This window comes from Gracilinanus agilis, chromosome 2 (assembly GCF_016433145.1).
Source record: "Gracilinanus agilis isolate LMUSP501 chromosome 2, AgileGrace, whole genome shotgun sequence".
Lineage (NCBI taxonomy): Eukaryota > Metazoa > Chordata > Mammalia > Didelphimorphia > Didelphidae > Gracilinanus > Gracilinanus agilis.
In genome coordinates, this window is record NC_058131.1 from 37,214,510 (window position 1) to 37,236,476 (window position 21,967).

The 21,967-nt window shown below is 40.3% G+C and overlaps 1 protein-coding gene across 1 annotated transcript in view; it reads right to left on the reverse strand.

Annotated features, from left to right (window-relative positions):
- Positions 1-21,967, reverse strand: part of LOC123233181 (zinc finger protein 208-like) — a 347,813-nt gene that overhangs the window by 49,581 nt on the left and 276,265 nt on the right. The window contains exon 5 of the mRNA XM_044659331.1: positions 14,773-15,374. Within this exon, the coding sequence (XP_044515266.1) occupies positions 14,773-15,374 (602 nt within the window). The remainder of the gene's footprint in view (positions 1-14,772; positions 15,375-21,967) is intronic.

Consider the following 21,967-nt stretch of genomic DNA (forward strand, 5'->3'; position numbering starts at 1 on the left):
CAGTATGGGTGGGGGGAGAGCTGAGGGAGGGTAAGGAGGGGGATGAAAAGGAAGTGGAGGGAACAGGGTCTGGATATGGCCAAGAGGCCAAGGTAGGCTGAATGGGACAAGAAACTGGCCCAAAGCCAAAGCCTGCTCTCAGAGGGAGGGGGAGGGGCTGCAGAAGGACCCCCTGGGAGTTCTCCCATCCCAGAAGTCCTCAAGTGCCTGCTGGAGGTCCCCTTGGGCTGGGGGAGGGTCATGGGGGTCCCTGCCAGTGATCCAAGGAGAGATCTTCTAGCCAGGACGCCCTTCCAGGGGACCAGGCCAGGCTCAGGGTTCAAAGACAAAAGGGGGAGCTGCCATGAGTACAGGAAGGGTCTCAGGCCAGATTAGAACCCAGATCCTCCCCACTGCAGGCCTGGCACTGTCCCCAGCAGCCCAGGTGGGGCTCCGTTTGCCAGAGGGCAGTCCTCCCTGTGGGGAAGGCCCTCCTCCTCCCCTCAGCCCCCCATCCCTGACTGCAGGGCCCTCCTGGTGCTCTGCTGGTTTCCTGGCCTCTCTTCCTCTTCCTGCCAGCCTCCATTCAGTCCCTGAGGTGACTTTCCTCTGGCACAGGCTCCTACCTCCAACCAATCCCTCATGATGCTCTTTGGCACTCCCAGCCCTAATGGCCCCATCTCCCTCCTCCCTGCCACACCAGCCTCCCTGGGGGTTCATGAACAGCACCTCCAGCTCCTGGCCAGGAGCACCTTCTCTGGCTGTCCCCCAGCATGGCTGACAGGATCTTCCTCCCTAGCTGGGACCACTGCCCTCCCCAGCTTCCCTACAGGCCAAAGGACAATCTCACCTCCTCCAGGAAGCCCTCCTGAACTCTTCTTCACTCTGCTCTCTCTCTGGTCATTATGGCCTGTTTAGCCAGTGTAAAAGGGAATTTTTCATCCCTTGCTCTAACTTAACTAGGTAAGAGCCGGCTCAGTGGACAGAGAGTCGGGCCCAAAAGAAGAGGTTCTGTTACCCTGGAGACCAACGCACTGAAAAAGGAAATAGAAACTGCTCTCAGGGAGGAAGCGACCTAAGAATGGCAGCAGGACAGGAAGAAATAAAGGCCAGCACTAAGTGTGTGGGGGTGGGGGTGGGGGTGGGGGGGCGCTCTCTCGCTCTAACGTTTCCTGAGGGCAGGTGGTGGCTGCTGCTGCTGGCTCTGGCTGGGGACAGTTTGGCTACTGGAGAATCCCAAGGAAGGAGAGCGCGTGGGTGGGCGGCTGCTCTTGCGTAGGGAGCTAGTTAGACCCTAGAGAGACCAATAGTGTAGGTCCGGCCTGGTCAGCGAGGCTGAAGAGCTATTAGTGAGCCTCTCTCAAAGGACAGTTTTTAGGTTGATAGAAGAAGTTTTAGGTTGTGCTAAGATAGACAGTTAAATCTCAATCTCTATCTCTTTCTCTTTCTCTGGCTCTTGCCCTCCCTCCCCCTCCTTCTTCCCTCCAGCAGGAGCCTGTGGGGCCCAGAGGCTGGGAGGCAGGACTGCTGGGTCCTTAGAGGGCGTGGTAAAGTTGCAACTGATACTGGCCCTCTGGACACTCCCTACAGGCAGAAGGTTTTAGCAGGAAAGATCCCAAAGAGGAAGCAGAAGCCCACAGCTACGGCCAGTCAGAGACCAGAGCAGCCACAGGGATACATTGTATCCCGCAGGAAATTCGCACCCCTGCGCTGCCTGTCTGCCTCCGCTGCAGCCCTACGTCCTTTCGGAACCCAGCCAGCCCTGCCCAGCTTCAGAGTCCCAGGACATGGGGGGAGAGGAGAGGCTCCCGGCTTTGGGGGGGATCCAGGAATTGGGCTCAAGGAGGCACAGGCCAGAGGTAGTCTGCCCCAAAGGGACTTGTAAAAGGGAGAATTAGAACTCAGCCCCAGCCAGGATCTATTCCCCAAGCGGCTCCCGGCTCCAACCTGTGGGGATCGGAGTGATGCTCTCTACCTCCGGCTCTCCCCCTCCCTATGCATGAGCCAGGCCCCTCCACATCTGGCCCCTTCCCACTCGGGCCCCATTTCCCGCTGTCTCTCGCCACAACTTCATAATTACCGAGGCTTGAGGATCTCGGTGCAGGAAGTTCCATGGCTGACTAAGGAACCAAGATAGGAACATCTTTGGAAGTGGAGAAGGAGGTGGGACTCGGAGCGATCGTCACTTCCCGCTTCCCAGAGGCCCCGCCCTCTCCCCTCCTCCAGCTCCTCCAGAGCTTCCAGCGTGAGCCCCGCCTCCACCCCGCCCTCGGACCTCCCCTTTATTACTCCACACCCACTAAGAGCATACTTCGCCCTGGCCCTTCCCCTATGGCTGAGAGGGCCGGTGCTGCCTGTGGTCTCCGGGGTTTCGGGAGGAAAGAAAAGGGTACCGGTACCCGAGTTTCAAGCTCTTTTTGGTTTCTAAGACAGTCTGGGAGCGGCAAAGATATTCTCTTCTCCTACCCCCACGCTGAGAGAAAAGTGTGGGCGTGGCCAAGCTATGGAGGGTCTGCAGAGGCGGGCGGGGAGTGTCACCTACTAGGAGTCTGCAAGAGGATTCCAGGAAAGAGACACAAGTTGAAGAAAGTAGGTGAAAGCCCCGCCCTCCTAGGCACGCCCCATCTGCTCAGGTGTCTTTGGCCACGGCCCTCTTCCTCTGGTGTATCTTTCTCTGCCCTCTCCCTGGGTCCGCTAGCCAGGCCAGTACAGAGCATCGCTCCGTAGCCACGCCCCTCCTGGTCAGGTGTCTCTAGGCTCCTCCCCTCTAGCTCTAACCGTATTCTAGGGCATAAGACTTCACAACCAGATTAAAAAAAAAAAAGCAGAAATAATAAATTCATCCCGTTCAGATCATGATGTAATAAAATTTATAATCAGTAACCATTCGTGGAAAGACAAAAAATTAATTGGAAACTAAATCTAATTCTTCAAAAGGTATGGGTGAAAGAAAACATTTTAGCAAAAAAAGAAATTATTGTTTAATTAAAGAGAATGACAATGAGGAGAAAACTTCTGAAAATTTATGGGATACAGCCAAAGCAGTATTTAGGAAAATTTTTATATTATTTTTATTAATGAAAAAGAGAAAAAGCTAATCATTGAATTGGACATGCAACAAAAAAACTAGAAAAAGAATAAATTAACAATCTCCAATTAAACACTAAATTGGAAATCGTAAAAATCAAAGGAAAAATGAACACAGTTGAAAGTAAGAGAACTGTTGAAGTAATGAATAAGACAAGGGGTTGGTTTTATGAGAGAGGATAAAAAATAGGATATCGGCTAATTTCATGAACATCCAATTACCTGTATCAAAAATGAAAAGGGTGACTATACCTCCAATGAAAAGGAAATTGAAGCAATCATTAGGAACTATTTGCCCAATTTATGACAATAAATCTGACAATCTATGTAAAGTCGATGAATATTCACAAAAATATAAACTTCCCTGTTTAACAAAAGAAGAAATAGAATACTTAAATAATACTGTCTCAGAAAAAAGAAATTGAAGAAGTTATCAAATAACTCCCTAAGAAAAAATTTCCAGGTCCAGGTGGATTCAAAAGTGAATTCTATTAAATATTTAAAGAACAATTAATCCTAATACTGTATAAACTTTTTGGTAAAATAAGGAAAGAAGGAGTCCTGCAAAATCCTTTTTATGACAGTAATACAGTGCTGATACCTAACTAGGAAGACCAAAAACAAAAAGAAGATCATAAATCAATTTCCTTAATGACTATCAATATAAAACCTTAAATAATAAGTGTTGGCAAAGAAACTACAGCAATCTATCACAAGGATTATTCTCTATGTCCCAGTGGGATTCATACTGGGAATGCAAGCCTGGTTTCATATGAGGAAAACCATCAGCATAATTGACCATATCAATAACAAAACTAAGAAAAATCACATAAATACTTCAATAGATGCAGGAAAGGCCCTTGACAAATCACAACTCCCATTTTTATTAAAAACACTAGCAAAGGGGGCAGCTGGGAGACTCAGTGGAATCAGAGCCAGGCCCAGAGATGGGATGTCCTGAGTTCAAATCTGTCCTCAGATACCTCCTACCTTTGTGACCCAGGGCAAGTCACTTCACCCCATTGCCTATTCCTTACTACTCTTCTGCCAGAATCAATACACTGTACCAGTCTTAAGACAGAAGGGGAGTACTTAAAAAACAAACAAAGAAAAAAAAACTAGCTTGAGAGAAGGCACTGGTCTTGGCCCCTAAGAGACCGTGTGTGCATGACTATGTGTGCCTGCAGTGGAGAGGGTCCTGCAGAGACCACCTTCTCCTCCAGAGAATTCTTCCTTAGTGAGCAGGAAAAGCCAGGCCTGAATTGGGTCAATATTATGGCGGGAGATGTCAATCTGTGCTGGAAATGGGAGGATGAAAAGGAGAAATGTGCCTAGAATTGCCAGGGTTTGTTTTCATGTGAATGGAATGGAGGGAAAAAGAGATGACAGGCAGGGAAAGTGGGGTGAACTGGACAGTAGTTGGCATGTAAGCCAGACACATTTCAGGAGAGGTTTTGTTTTGTTGTTGATAGCATCAAAGGTTCGAGCCACTCCACTTGGTCCTTCTACATGCCCTGTTGCTCTAGCTCTTGTCCATGATTGCTGATGCTTTTAGCACTGGCTTGGATGGAGCTTGCCTGCCTCTTGGGTTTATGGGGAGACAGAACTCAGATCATTTCAGGAAAGATTACAGGGCATCCTGGCTCCCTGCCATGGATCAGAGTGTCTGCTGCCAAGGAGCTGAATTAGGGCTCTTTCTTCATTTTTCTCCTCCTCCAGTGGCAGGGAATGCCCTAAGCACTATGATTTTTGTTCTTCAACCAGGTAACTCAACTTCACAGTTTTGTCCCAAAAGGGGAAAGGCAAAGTTCTGGAGTTTCCCATGTACCCTTATCAAAGCAACAGGCAAGTGATAGTAAATTAGATAAGTGATCCTTTTAATACTGAAAATTGTTTTACATGATTATACAAGTAAAATCTATATGAGATTGCTTATCATCTGTAGTATAGAGAAGGGGTCATATGGTTTTTTCTAGCTTTGGCTGAGTTCCAAAAGCTGTTAGGAGTTTGGAATCTTGAGGAAAAGAGAGTTGATTAGGGTCTTCCGTGGAGGAAGGTTGTCTGATCAGCTGAGCTGCTTCCTTACCTAGCTGCAGTATTGAAATTTAACCTAGCTTTGATATATTTACTTAAGAAATTATTATTTTGGATAAACCCTTTATATCTTCCTTCCCTAATATTATTTCCTACCTTCCCTCCCTTACCTTATATGTCTGTGGAGTTAATAAGGAGAGTGATTAGAGAGGAGTTCAAAATCTGTGTAGAGTTAATTGTTATTGGACAATATTAGATATAAAGAAACTAGTCAGTCATCATTTATTTTGTAAGTTGAGTTAAAGGCTGGTCCTTACTCAGACTCCATCTTTGCCTCCCTTCCCCCACTTGAGGTTCCTGAGACAATTGTTAGGGCTTTCCTTTGATCCACTTTCCTGACAATCATCCTTTAAAGATAATAAACCCTTTTGTGTTTCAACAGACCTATTAGTATAATTTGTCTGTTAGTTATCAAGAGAGGGAAGAAGAGGGAAAGAATCAACATATTCTGGGCTTGAAGGGAAGCCGGGTATCCATCTTGGAGGAAGGTGTAACTTCAAAACAAGTCCCTTCCTGTGAAATTAACTAAGCCTGTTGTTAATTTCAGTCTAGTCTATTTCCCTCTGCCAGTGTTTGAGCCTAAGTCCCAGTCTGTAAAGCCTGCTGTTTGTTTGTTTAGTTTAATTTCTCCTCTCCCTGAAGATCTCTGTTTCCCTTTTGTGTTATACTCCTGACTTCAGCCCTATTATATCCTGAATCTCCTTAATCCCAGCCTACCTGTTACTCAGATTACCCATTTAGCAAGTCTCTGACAATCTCCTTTCAAATTCCCTTATCCCACACACCTTTCCTCAAATTATCCCCATTACACATCTCATGGGAGTGAGTAGAGGAGGAGTGAAGGAGGAGAGAGAAAATTCAAGACTCAGTTTTCTATGAAAAATATTGGCAACTGTTTTTACATGTAATTAGGGAAAAAATTAAAATAAATGGAAGAGTGGGCCTTGAATGGGAATGTACTGCCATCTGCTGTTCAAGGGTTTCCCCATACAGGCAGCCCTAAAGTATTGTGACTGGCCATTGACTCTGGCATGTGATTTCCACTGGCTCCTGAACACTCTCTAGCTCACAGAGAATGTAGAGGACAGTAAGATGTGCTTATGTTGGAAATAAAAAACAATCTTGGCCTTTGCTATCCTACACATATATAAAATGTCTCTCTAACCCTGAATTTAGGAACAATAAGATAAGCTCTCTGAATCTGGAATTAAAGATTATAAGTAGATTGGAAAATTCATCCAATCTTCTGGGATTTCCAGAATTCATCAGGGTATTGTCGTAATTTTTGTTTCTTTCTTATATATGAGGATACAGTGAAAATAAGGCCATTTTGTTCCTGGGGAACCCAGCCAAGGATTACCTGACTAGAAAGCCTTGTTTGCTTTGTACCTTTGGAGGCATCATCTTATGACCTCTAGTAGTTGATGAGTCAAAGAGATTTGTGTTCCATTTATTCTTTGATTTACTTTCATCGAAAAAAAGAGCCTTCTGTCTTAGTGTATTGGTTCTAAGGCAAGGGAGGAGTAAAGCATAGCCAATAAAGGTTCAGTGACTTACGCAATGAGGTCACAGAGCTAGAAAGATTTGAACCCAACAACTCCTGTCTTTAGGCCTGACTCTCTGTGCAGTGAGCCATCATTCCCTTCTAAGCTACTGATTGTGATGCTGAGATCTGTCCACGGTCCTCTGCCACCAGCCCAAGACAAGCAATATAGGTGAAGCTGAGAATTTTACAGACATGGAGTCTGAAAAATAGGATTTATTCATAATTAAAAGGTGCTGAACCCTCCACTTTTCTGGTCACATCAGTCTAATGTAGACATTTCTGAAGAAAATTTGGAATTAAGGCAATGGAGAACTCTAGATCATGAGATTCTTTGACAGGATATAGTTAGGTAGGCATCAAAGAACAGATTCTGACTGGGTCTAGGTTACCTAGCAGAGATCCAAAAGGGAGGTATAAGGTATTCCCATTTTAAGCTAAAGTGAGGGTTACAAAGAAGAGGTAAATTCTAGTCACCAGGGAATATGTTTTTATTTTTCATACAAAATGGAGCTGGAGGGCACTCAATAGTTGTGGCTCTGTTCTGTGTCCTCAAGGGCTTGACTTCTGAAACAAAGAATCCTTCCCTTTTCCAGACAGGAAAAAAAAACCACTTTTCTCTTCAAGACTTTGGAAGGGCTAAACTGCTGCTTGGAGAAAAAAAGAGAAAGTTCCTCCCTCTCCATTAACCCAAGTGATTTCATCGATGTTATTACTCCCTTAGTCCTAGTCAAACATAAGGCTTCCATGCCTTCCCATTTTGTGCCATATTTGTCTATGCCTTTCCAGAATTCTAGTTTGAGTATTTACCCATTGAATAAGGAGCTGTCCTCACATTTACAAAGAGAATTTCTTGCAAACCAGGCTGGTATATGGGCAGTCTGTAAGTTTTCAAGTATTATTATATTCCAAGAGCAAGGTAAGTCCATGGTATTTAAAGAATTTCAGAGTTGGAAAGAATTAGAAAGGTAAAGCCTTCTTTTTTTCACAGGGTCTCATTGCTTTCTATTTCTACATCTAGATTGAGAGGAAAAAACAGAGGGATATCCTGTTTAACTGGTGGCAAGACTGACTCTTAGCTATGTTGCTGTGAGTTCTACTGTGACTTGCCAGTGAAGCACTTAGGGGAGTGCATAATTGTCTGGAATAATCTGGATATTCCAGGGATGGTCATCTTCATGAATTTGGCAGTTTTCTGGTTTAAAGGGAACTGCTCTTTGCAATCAGAGTAAGATCTAGGAGTATCAGTAGATGCAAAATATATTGAATGGGGACTCATGAGCAGAGGGGGTACGTCGAATTTCTTCTCAACTAAATTACTTTGACTACTCTGAGATTGTCTTGAGCAATATTGCAGAAATTATTCTTTGAGAACTTAGACCTATTAGTATGTGAACAAGTTGGAGGACTGAGCTAAAGCCAGAAGAAGAACGAGGATGTTTATACTCCAGGTTGTGACTGAACCCATGGTGTTTACTCCCTCTGGGTGACTAACTCCCATATGGGGTACCATATTAAGTAATATAATATGCATGGGGGGACAACCCAGGCAAGACATGGAGTGTCCTGTCTGAGGAAAGCAAAGAAGCCGGTATTGCTGGATCACAGAGAACATGGTGGAGAGCAAGGGGCAAGATGGAAAGGCGCTAAGTTATGAGGCTTCAATTAACAGAAGATTTTATATTTGATACCGTGAGTGGCATGAGTGAATACAGGGTGATTATGAGGCTGAACAGTGATTACTGGCAGCAGTAACATCACCCACACCACTGATTGGAGCAGGGAAATTTGTCCTTGAACAACTGCTCCAGGACAGACTAATCTTCAAAAACCAAAACCTCCAATCATATACCCATATTAAAAGTCATATGTCTTCTTCTGCATTTCCCCTCCCACAGTTCTTTCTCCAGATGTGTATGCACACATTAACTCTTTCAGTTTTATCATCTGTTCCATTTGAAAGGTGGGGGCAGAATCCTAAGAGTAGGTTGAATTTGCCCAGCCCAGATTTGGGGTCCATGATCAGCTCCTTGCACTTGACTTGCTGCTTCTGGCCTTTCTCAGTCTGGCCTGTCTAGCTGCCATCTCTTTCCCTTGGGATTAGATCCTGTGATTAGGAGTCCCCAAGGCACTTCCTGCTTTCCTGCCCTCTCAATACTCTTCAGATCTTGGAGTACCATCTAAATGGTAGGATCTATGAGGAAAGAAAGACAAATGGAACCTGGATAAGGAGGATGACTAGGGGGTATTAGGGAGTAGAAGAGAAGACTGAGGGGGAAAGGAGCCCCAGCTCTCTGGGTCACATTCTCGGCTCTGAGTAGGTAACTAGGATGGATTCTTGTGGTTATAACTCCCACTGAGAACCCCCAGATAGGCGTCATATCCTTGTGACAAAATAAGGGGAGAAGAGCCAGTAAAGGGTCATATTTGAGTGCCTGGTTGCCAGTGACTCTATGTGCCATCCAGGAACATGGGCTAGATCCTAGATATATACTAAGTACTTCCTCTTTCACCCCAGGAGAGTAACAGAGGTTAATATCTAAAGGGAAGAGACCAGAAAGAGAAGCTTAAAGCAGGCTTCCCACCCTAGCTTGGCCAATAATACCTTGTTACTAGAAGTGAGTGATGATCACCGTGAATCATCTGTGATAAATCTGTGGAACAAGATTTTTATACTTATTTGTGTCATCATTCATACAAAAGGTCATTTTGGTACACAAGCTTTAGTGGATTCTGTAAAGAGAAAATGGGTAGCACCGGGAATAAGTACTGTTGCAAATAGGATCTGTAATAGTTGTTTTGTTTGCCAAAAATTCAATCAAGGTGTATTCAGAAAGAGAGGTTTAGGTGGTAGACCTTTGGCATACTGCCCATTCAAGAGTTTGCAAATTGATTATATAAGCATGCCAAAAGCTGGAAGATACAAGTTTTCTCTTGTAATTGTTGGTTGTTTAACAAAGTGTCCTAAAGCATTTCAATCTACTACAAATACAGCTAGTTTTGTGGTGAAAGTGTTGCTCAGGGAAATTGTTCCTAGATTTGGTGTTTCAATTACCATAGATTCTGATAAAGGATCTCGTTTTACTCAAGATATTCTGAAAAAAGTCTTTGAGAATCTAGGAATAACACCTAAGTAACATGTTCCTTATAATCCACAAAGTTCAGGTCAAGTGGAGCATTTGAATAGGGAACTCAAGACTATGGTGGGGAAAATTTCTGCTGAAATTCATTTAAAATAGCCAGATATTCTTCCCATAGCTTTGTTTTTTCTGAGTATAAGACCAAGAGCAGATTTTCATGTATCATCTTATGAAATGCTCTTTGGACATGCTCCATTGCAAGCAAAAACTCATAAGGCTCTCTTAGGGGGAGATTGTCATATTGCTTCATATTTAAGTGTTTTACACAAAGACTTAGAGAACTGCATGATAAGAGAGTATTGATCCAATCTGGTCCATTGGATTATTCTCTCCATAATTTTCAACCAGGTGATATGGTATATTTGAAAATTTTGCCAAAATATCAGCTACACGAGAGTTGGGTTGGTCCTCATACAACTGTGTTAATTTCACCATCATCAGTGAAAGTATTATGAAGAGATTCTTGGTATCATTGTTCCCATGTAAAATTAGTCATAGAATTGATGATGACAATGTAGAAATAATAGAAGCAGCAGCAGAAGAAGAGTTGATGGAAAATTGAGATTTCATCAGGCAAATAGAGTCTGCAGTCAAAAAGATCAGTAAGGGGAGAATCATTCCAGTGGAAGAGAACATTCCAGTAGAAGAGGACATTCTGCTGCAAGAGGACATTCCTGTTGAAGAGGAGGATCCAGAGACAATGAAGGACATTGTATAGTCTGAAGGACTTATAGTTAATAAGCAGATAATGACTTTAAAGAAAATTCTTAATGAAGAGGATCAAGTGATTGATGGACTAATGTTTCTAAGAATTTAGTTAATGTAACATAGTATTTGAATGCATTATGAAAATATACATTCAACAGTACATATTACAGATATGGATTTTGGAGAAGAGATTTCTTCAGACAAGATAAGATGGAAAATATGCAGTTTTGGAAGGTATGTTGCATGTAACAGAAGCATAACAAAAACATAACAGAAACAGAAACATAACAGCACAAATAACACAACATAACCATATACATCAAAACATAAACAATAGCATGGTTAGGATATATTGATTTATTTGGTGAATGAATAGTTAGTTACTAACGATGTTATAATTAGTAATAAAATAGTTACTAATAATGAGTAGTTACTTAGTACAGGATTTAATTATATAAGAGTGTGTATGTAAATGGATACTATTTAGATTTTAGATAGCTTAGGATAGTAATAGTATAAGTAGATAGAGTTACTTTTAGGGGATTTTCACTAAGATAGGGCTGTAGTTAGATTAGAATTAAGGGTTGATAAGGTAGGGTACTGACATACATTGCAACATACATAACAACATACATTACATATTACATACAACAGAGTACATATTACCCATCACACAAACATGCAAATAGATATGTAGATATATTTAGCATTTATTACACTTAGGGCTGGAAAATTATATCATGGTGTATATATATGTATATATGTAATATGGATGTAAATATGGTGTGCATATGTATATCTATATAGCATACATGTATGTATTGTAAGAATGTGTGTCATATATACATATGTGTATATGTAAAGATTATGTATGTAGTTAATATTTGATACTACTTGTTTTTTACATAGGATAGTTAGATACATAGTTCTATGTAAGTTTCAGTTTTATATAACAAGAATAAGAAAATTTAGAATAAGATTGTGTTGAATTTCCATCTACTTTTCAATATATTTTGCATAAGTAACTTTTAATGGATTGCTTTAACTTTTTTTGTAAAAACTTATGCAATGTTGTTTATTGAACTTTTTCAAAAATTTTTAAGATTTCTATGCATTACAATAGTAATAGATTTTTTCTGTATTAGTTTATGAGTAGTATTTTTATGATTTTAATGTTTGCATGAAGTTTTGTGTTTGTATCCCTGTTTTAAAGTGTTTTGTTTATTTTGCTTTTGCATGTTTGCATCATATTTTGAATTTTGTAACTATTCATTGCATAATTTTCCCTTTTCCTTTCCTTTGTTTGAATCCCTAGAGTAAGGTAATATTAGATAGGATAAGATAAGTGAGTATAGGCTATTTATTATTTTGGGTAAGAATTTTAATTTAGGTGGGATATATTTGTTGGTACACAAATGCCAAACCATTGATTGCAACACTATTTTGGCTTTATGTAAAGGGGGGAACAGTTATAAGTTAAGTGTGTGTGCAGAGGGCAAAGGCATGGTAAAGCAGAGCAAGAATTCTAGAATCCTAATGGGGAGAGGCAATTAGCTTGTGCTGGATTCATTCTCTCTTGACCTGAAGAGGGACCGGATACCTCCCTTTGCTGGTTGTGTTATATTTGGACTTATCTATCCTACCTGCTTCTCTGTTACCTGACTGAAACATCTGTTGAGCTTCCTGAGTGATCCTGTACAGATGAGCCATCTGTGAGAACTAGGTTTGGGTCCTTTTGGACCCAGAACCTCTTCCTGGGCCCTGTCTTGCTTAACTGCAAAAATTCAATTTACCTCTGGGGGGCAGCTGGGTATCTCAGTGGTTTGAGAGCCAGACCTAGAGACGGGAGGTTCTAGGTTCAAATCTAACCTCAGATACTTCCAAGCTGTGTGAACCTGGGCAAGTCACTTGACCACCATTGCCTACCCTTACCACTCTTCTGCCTTGGAGCCACTGTATTGACTTGACTCCAAGATGGAAGGTAAGGGTTTTTAAAAAAAATCAATACCTCTGTTACCTTCCAGGGCGGGGGTTGGGTCAGTTTATTTATTTATTATTTCTTATTTTATTATTAGTAGTTTATTTATATTAGGGACTAGGTCTTCAGGCAGATAGGTAAGGACCAGTGTAGCTCAATCTCTGTGAAGGCTTTCCATGAGGGAACAACTGTAGATCTGTGGGGAGGGTTAGGTAGTGATAGATAAGGTTATCCAAATTCCCTTTCCCACCTTCCCTTGTTTAATGAATGAACTATCCCTGTGTTTGTTGCCTCTGCCTGGACTGTTAGCCTGTCATCTACATTCTGTTGGCCTTTCCAAAACAGTTTTACCTTCTGTTATTGGCCCTAAGTAATCATCTAGACCAGTGATGGGCAAACTTTTTAAAGAGGGGGCCAAAGGAAAGGAAATGCTCATCTGTCAGTCTGTTTCTAAGGCAACTCTTTCGAAGTTTCATTGTATTGTATCCTACTCATTGTATTCATCAGATTAGGACTTGTTTGCAGAAAAAGAGAAGTCACACAGGAGATGGAGGGCTACTCTTATTTTCACATATTAACCAAAATTGCTGACTTCTACTATTCCACTATAATCATCAATGAAAATGCCAAGACCCTGAAAACTGCAGTTACCACCCATAGTGATGTTTTTATACTTACCAGATTAATCACACTTGTGTCATTAAGATGCTCATATGAATAATTTTGTATCCATCCTATTTTCATTGTGACTATATTTTCTGTCACTGCATCATGAGATTTCTTGCCATAAAAAGGCTATCTACAAAGGCTCAGGATCTCTGCTCTTGATTTGATCAGGGTCTGGCTTTATTGAGAGTCTAGCCTCCCAACAAATCTATTTAGCTTGGAGTTCTGTATTGGTGTGATAAATTTTTGCCACATATGTAGCATAGACCTTAATACAAAAAAGGCTTAAGATTTGATGTGTAAGTGATGGGTTTAGAAATTGTAAAATTAAGCATAATTGTATCATTTATGTTACACTGGCTTCTGAATGCAATCAGTCCAGAGTATCAAGATGATAGATGCATGGTGATTTTCTATGTAAGATAATTATTTTGATACTTCATTCAACTGAAAAGAAAGCATTGGAATGTCAACAATTTCATTTTATATTTGAAATCTATAATATCATTTGTTATCTTTTAATTTTTGCTTCATAGGAATTTTTGGGAAATGCTTACATAGGAAATGGTGCTAATTACAAATGATTTCTATAGAGCAAAGTCATTATTCCCTTACTAAATTAACTCCTCTTTAGTTCTAGATGCTATGAATATATAAATTAAGGCATTCATGAATAGGGTTAGAATATTTTAAAAACTGAAGTATTTAATTGGACATATTGTTGTAAAGCAAATAACTTCTTGTTTCTACTTTTAATCTTGGTTGCATTAGTTTTGTTTGTACACACAGTTTTGAAGTTAATATAATAAAAATACTTCCATTATCAGTAAATTGATCTGAAAGATAAACTATTCTATGCTGTCTCAATTTGTTTATGGGATCACACTTTAGGTCTAAATCATATGCTCATTTGGACCTAATCTTAGGAGAGCTTTTGACAGTAGAGTGAATTGTCTGATTTTGAGCAAGCAGAGAGCTCAGTGTAAATCTCTGTGGTTTCTGTGATGAATAGTATAAGAGGAAAAATTATGAGACTGGCCCCAAATTAATTTTATTCATTCTAATGTAGTAGGGGGGAAAGATGAAAAAATAGGAGTGATATACTTTCCTCACTGCTCCAATTAGCTTGCTCTTCTGTGGCCACCATTAGGCCACTCTAGCCATGCTCACAGATAAGTCCAGCCAGCAACAAAACTGAAAGAGATGAACATTGGTATCTGCTCTTACCTCAGTTTATCAAAACTTCTCTCTGCCCACTAACTCACAAATCTCATCTAAGGAGTCAACTGTGGCTTTCTATTTTGCTGGGCTGCTCGGGGAAATAGTCCAGGGGTCAGTGCAGGAGACATCACCTCGCCCTTGTCTCATGATTTTGACACCATTGCTGCCTTTTTTTGCCTGCCATTCTATCCTCACTAAATGGTTTCCATCACACAATCCTCACTGCTGAGACAAGTTCAGGCTCATGCCAGGTATGCTGCTCCAGAAAGGGGGGAGGATACATTTCCTTCACACAACAGAAAAACTGGAGCTTCATGTGTACATCTTTCCACATAGCTTGTATTCTTAAGGTTTCTCCCCAGTGTGAATTCTCTGATGATGAGCAAGATGGGAGCTCCAACTGAATATTTTTCCACACTGCTTACATTCATAAGGTTCCTCTCCAGTGTGGACTTTCTGATGTACAGCAAGTTCACAGGTCCATCTGAAAGTCTTTTCACATTGCCTGCATTCATAAGGTTTCTCCCCAGTGTGGACTTTCTGATGTAAGGCAAGCTGAGATCTTGCATTGAATGTCTTTCCACACTGCTTGCATTCATAAGGTTTCTTGTCATTGTGGACTCTCTGATGTACAGCAAGCCTGGAGTTATATGTGAATGTCTTTCCACGTTGCTTGCATTCATAAGGTTTCTCCCCAGTGTGAATTCTCTGATGTAGAGCAAGTTCAAAGCTCCATCTGAAAGTCTTTCCACACTTCTTGCATTCGTAAGATTTCTTGTCATTGTGGATGTTCTGATGTATAGCAAGATGGGATCTCTGAATGAATGTCTTTCCACATTGTGTACACTCATAAGGTCTCTCCCCAGTGTGGACTCTCTTATGTAGAGCAAGAAAGGAGCTCTTACTCAGTGTCTTTCCACATTGCTTGCATTCATAAGGTCTATCACCAGTATGGTTTCTCTGATATCCAGCATAAAAGTCTTTCCGCACTGATTATTTTCACTAGATTTTTCCTCTGTGTGCATTCTTTGATGTTCAATATGAGATGAATTTTGAGGTGCAACACAGAATTCTCTGAAAGCAAAGTTATCAGGACCATCACTCATGTATCTTTGTAAGTCCATTTCTTCCACAGGAAGACTCACTTCTGTTGGATTCATCTTCATTTCAGGTCTGATCTCTCCTTCTAAAAGAAACAAACAGGAAAACATACATATATAGTGACATATACACAAATATAACTATGTCCTTTCCTTCATTGTCAGAACATAAACCACTTTATATCCTATTTCTTTAGGTATGAAGAAAAGTCTTCCAACTTAAATGGGCACAATCCATGCTTTAAAAATGGCATTACATCAGAGCTAAACAATTTAAATAAGAAAGAGCCTCCCATTTGATCTCACTGGCTCTTCATAATAAATCTGGGATTTTGGACAGGCTAACTTTATTACATTCTTAACTCAAACCATGACCTCAAAAAGGCTGGATGAGTGACTTGACCCAAAATCCTAGCAGATGAGACCAAATCTTGTGGTTGGGCATGCTTTGTCCACAGTACTAGACAATTAGCTTTCAATCTTTTTCCTTTCATTTTCTTTTTTTAAAAACACCTTCCTTCTGTGTAAATGAAATTAACTCTAGCCCATTCATAGTCAAAAATCTACTTACCCTAGGCATCTAGATTATATCATCCCCACCTCCCTCAGGGGGAGTGGAGATAATTTAATCACACGTGACAATCTAGATTATATCATCCCCACCTCCCTCAAAAGGGGAGTGGAGATAGTTGATCACACTGACAATAAGTATCAAATCAAGAACAAGGGACTGTCCTTTGGGCAGTCCAAATCAGTGTAAAGGCTGCCATTGGTCCACTTGAATTAGAGGTGGCCCACAGGATGCTATCTCTTTAAATACGTGGGTTACGAAGATGGCGGCAGAGTAAGGAGCAGCTGCTCAATCTCTCCTGACCAAAGCATACAGAACTCCTCAAGGGGAAATAAAAACGAGACCAGAAGAACGAAGGAACCCCACAACAGGGTGCAGCATTGAAGGTACACAGAATCGGGGCATTTCCACGCTATAAAGGGGTGAAACAGCTCTCACTAAAATGAGAGAGGAAGAAGCCCCTCCCCCACCCCCCACACCACACACCTAGCACAACGCCAACGCACAAGTGTGAAAACAGGACTGGGGCAACCAGATAATCACTAGAAGCCCCAGGGCTTGTACCTGTGTGCTGCAAGACTAGGGACCCCAGGTGGCTGGGGGCACGCACAGACTTTCCCGAGTGTCCACATGGGTGAAGGCACCGCCTCGGGCCAGGACAAAGGCCCCTAAAACACGGCCTTTCCCAAGTGCTGAAGGCATCACCTCAGGTGCGAATAAAGATCTCCAGCCCATGGACTTTCACTACCTTCTGCGAGGGTGAAGGCAGTGCCCTATGAGCATCTGCACAGGCAAAGGCAGTGCCCTAGGCTTGAATAACTATCTCCAGCCCAGGCTTGGACCTCCAGTGAGGACCCGGTGTGGACCAGAGAGCAGCAGTGGAAGCAGCCCCAAAGACTGCTGAAGGAACCTCGGGCAGAGGGGCAGACCGGGAACTAACAGGAGGCCTGACCCCGAGGACAAGGAGACCTGAGCCCCCCAGAGCTTGCAAGGAGCAGGCAGACCCTGAGTGCAAAGACAAAGCTGAAAAGGGGCGGGGCTAACAATGGCCAGCAATAAGGAAGCCCAGAAGAAAAAGACTATCAAGAGAAACTCTGGAACACTGGACAACTTCAACACAGACAAAATCCAGACAACAGAGGAGGGAAAACAAAAATCCAAACCTCCCCAAAAGAATGAAAGCTGGTCACAAGCTATGGAAGAGTTTAAAAATGAAATGCTGAGGAAGATGGAAGAAATCTGGCAAGAAAATAACAGTTTAAAAGGCAGAATTTCACAATTGGAAAGTGAGACAAGTCAACTGAAGACCAAAAATGACCAGATTGAAAAGGAAAACCAAAAAATTATAGCCAAAAACCAAAACATTAAAGCCGAAAACCAGTCCTTAAAGGCTAGAATCGAACATTTAGACACCAATGATCTCTCAAGACAACAAGAACAAATAAAACAAAGTCAAAAGACTGATAAAATAGAAGGAAACATGAAATATCTCAATGAGAGAGTGACAGACCAAGAAAACCAGTCTAGAAGAGACAACTTGAGAATCATTGGTCTTCTAGAAAAGGCAGAAATTAATAGAAACTTGGACTCCATACTTAAAGAAATTATTCAGCAAAATTGCCCTGAAGTTCTACAACAAGAGGGCAATATAGACATTGAAAGGATCCATAGAACACCCTCTACACTGGACCCAGAAAAGTCAACACCCAGAAATATAATAGCGAAATTGAAGAGCTTTCAAGTTAAAGAAAAAAATCTTACAAGAAGCCAGAAAGAGACAATTCAAATATCAAGGAGCACCAATAAGGATCACACAGGATCTGGCAGCCTCAACGCTAAAAGACCTCAAGGCTTGGAATACAATATTCAGAAAGGCAAGAGAGCTGGGCCTGCAACCACAAATCAACTACCCAGCGAAACTAACCATATACTTTCAGGGGAAAGTATGGGCATTCAACAAAATTGAAGAATTCCAAGTTTTTGCACAAAAGAGACCGGGACTAAATGGAAAGTTTGACACTCAACCACAAATATCAAGAGAAAGATGAAAAGGTAAATAAGAAACAGAGGGAAAAGAAAGAAAACTCATAGTCTTTTAAGCTTGACTCATTAAGGGCATAAATAAGATCTAATTATCTGTATTACTAGGTGGAGAAATGCTATGTATAATTCTCTGTAGTGAACTCTATACACTATTATAATATTCACTATTATAGCAACCAGAAGAATAATTCATAGGGAGAGGACAGGATACTAAATGGTCTAAGAAGACATGGGGGGTGGGAAAGAGGGGGGGAATAGTAGGGGACACCAAGAAAAATCCGAGTAAATAAGAAAAATAAGATATTCTATTACACACAAAGAGGGCATGGGAAGGGGAGGGGATGAATAATATCATAAGAAGGAGAGGAAGAGAGCATAATCAAACCTTACTCTCAGTGTAATCAACCCGGAGAAGGAAGAGTAGCTTTATTATCCATCCGGATAAAAAACTCTATCTAACCCTACTGAGAAAGTCAGAAGGGATAAACCAAAGGGAGCAGGGGAGTGGGGAGGCCAAAAAAGGGAGGGGAGAAGAAGGGGGAGGGAATTCATTTGGTCTTTAAAAAACAAAAAGAGGGGAACAACAAGGGAGGGGGCAGAAAGGGAAGTCAATCAAGGGAGGGGATAAGGGATACTGGCTCAAAGCAAACCACTGGTTTAAAAGAAAATAGTGTAATAGGAAGGAGCGGGTCTAGGGGAGGATACAAAAATGTCAGTGAATACACAACTAACAATTGTAACTCTGAATGTGAACGGGATGAACTCGCTCATAAAACGGAAGCAAATAGCAGAGTGGATCAGAAACCAAAATCCTACCATAGGTTGTCTACAAGAAACACATATGAGGTGGATAGACACACACAAGTTCAAGGTTAAGGGTATGAGCAAAATCTTTTGGGCATCAAATGAGAAAAAGAAGGCAGGAGTGGGTATCATGATCTCTGACAAAGCCAAAGTAAAAATAGATATGATTAAAAAAGACAGGGAAGGTCATTACATCCTAATTAAAGGCAGTATAAACAATGAGGAAATAACACTGCTCAATATATATGCACCAAGTGGCATAGCATCCAAATTCATAAAGGAGAAACTGGCAGAGCTCAAGAAGGAAATAGATAGTAAAATCATAATAGTGGGAGATCTAAATATTCCTCTTTCAGATCTAGAAAAATCAAACCAAAAAATAAATAAGAAAGAGGTAAGAGAAGTGAATGAAGTCCTAGAAAAATTAGATTTAATTGATATGTGGAGAAAAATAAATAGGGACAAAAAGGAATACACCTTCTTTTCAGCTGCACATGGTACATTTACAAAGATTGACCATGTAATAGGGCATAGAATCATGGCAAACAAATGCAAAAGAGCAGATATAATAAATGTAACCTCAGATCATAATGCGATAAAAATAATAATCAGTAAGGGCACCTGGACAGGCAAGTCAAAAACCAATTGGAAATTAAACAATATGATTCTTCAAAACCAAATTGTCAAAGAAGAAATCATAGAAACAATCAACAATTTCATTGAAGAGAATGACAATGATGAGACATCCTACCAAACTATGTGGGATGCAGCCAAGGCAGTACTCAGGGGGAAATTTATATCCTTGAGTGCATATATTAACAAATTAAGGAGGGCAGAGATTAATCAATTGGGCATGCAACTCAAAAAATTAGAAAGTAAGCAAATAAAAAACCCCCAGATGAAAACTAAATTAGAAATACTAAAAATTAAGGGAGAAATTAATAAAATTGAAAGTAAAAGAACTATTGAATTAATAAATAAGACTAGAAGCTGGTATTTTGAAAAACAGATAAAATAGATAAAGTACTAGTCAATCTAATAAGAAAAAGGAAAGAAGAAAACCAAATTGACAGTATTAGAGATGAAAAGGGAGACCTCACCTCTAATGAAGGGGAAATTAAGGCAATCATTAAGAACTATTTCGCCCAATTATATGGCAACAAATATAACAATGTAGGAGATATGGATGAATATTTACAAAAATATAAATTGCCTAGATTAACAGCAGAAGAAATAGAATACCTAAATAATCCCGTATCAGAAATAGAAATTGAACAAGCCATTAAAGAACTCCCTAAGAAAAAATCACCAGGACCTGATGGATTCACAAGTGAATTCTATCAGACATTCAAAGAGCAACTAATCCCAATACTATACAAATTATTTGATATGATAAGCAAAGCAGGAGTCCTACCAAATTCATTTTATGACACAAATATGGTACTGATTCCAAAGCCAGGTAGACCAAAAACAGAGAAAGAAAACTATAGACCAATCTCCCTAATGAACATAGATGCAAAAATCTTAAATAGAGAATATTAGCAAAGAGACTCCAGCAAGTAATTAAGAAGATCATCCACCATGATCAGGTGGGATTTATACCAGGAATGCAAGGATGGTTCAACATTAGGAAAACCATCCACATAATTGACCATATCAACAGTCTAACAAACAAAAATCACATGATTATCTCAATAGATGCTGAAAAAGCCTTTGACAATGCAGCATCCATTCCTATTGAAAACATTGAAAAGTATAGGAATAGAAGGACCCTTCCTAAAAATAATAAACAATATATACCTAAAACCATCAACAAGCATTATATGCAATGGGGATAAATTAGAAGCCTTCCCAATAAGATCAGGAGTGAAACAAGGATGCCCATTATCACCTCTATTATTCAACATAGTACTAGAAACACTAGCAATAGCAATTAGAGAAGAAAAAGAAATTGAAGGTATCAAAATAGGCAATGAGGAGACTAAGATATCACTCTTTGCAGATGATATGATGGTCTACTTAAAAAATCCTAGAGAATCAACTAAGAGGCTGGTAGAAATAATCAACAACTTTAGCAAAGTGGCAGGATACAAAATAAATGCACATAAATCATCAGCATTTCTATACATTTCCAACACATTAGAACAACAAGAGGTAGAAAGAGAAACACCCATTTAAAATCACCCTAGACAATATAAAATACTTGGGAATCAATCTAACAAAACAAACACAGCTATTATATGAAAACAACTACAAAGCACTTTCCAAACAAATAAAACTGGACCTCAACAATTGGAAATCCATTAACTGTTCATGGGTAGGATGAGCTAACATAATAAAAATGACCATTCTACCCAAATTAATTTACCTATTTAGCGCCATACCTATCAAATTACCAAAAAACTTCTTTACTGAATTAGGAAAAACTATAACAAATTTCATCTGGAATAACAAAAGATCAAGAATATCAAAGGAAATAATGAAAAAAAATGTGAAGGAAGGGGGCCTAGCAGTACCAGATATCAAACTATACTATAAAGCAGCAGTCATTAAATCAATATGGTACTGGCTAAGAGATAGAAGGGAGGATCAGTGGAATAGACTCAGGGTTAATGATGTCAGCAAGACAGTGTATGATAAACCCAAAGAGCCCAACTTCTGGGACATGAATCCACTATTTGACAAAAACTGCTGGGAAATTTGGAAAACAATATGGGAGAGATTAGGCTTAGATCAACATCTCACACCCTACACCAAGACAAATTCAGAATGGGTTAATAACTTGAATATAAAGAGGGAAACTATAAATAAGTTAAGTGAACACAGAATAGTATACTTGTCAGATCTCTGGGAAAGGAAAGATTTTAAAACCAAGCAAGTTAGAGAAAATTACAAAATGTAAATTTAATGGTTTTGATTATATTAAGCTAAAAAGCTTTTGTACAAACAAAAACAATGTAGTCAAAATCAGAAGGGAAACAACAAATTGGGAAAAAATCTTTATAACAAAAAACTCTGACAGGGGTCTAATTA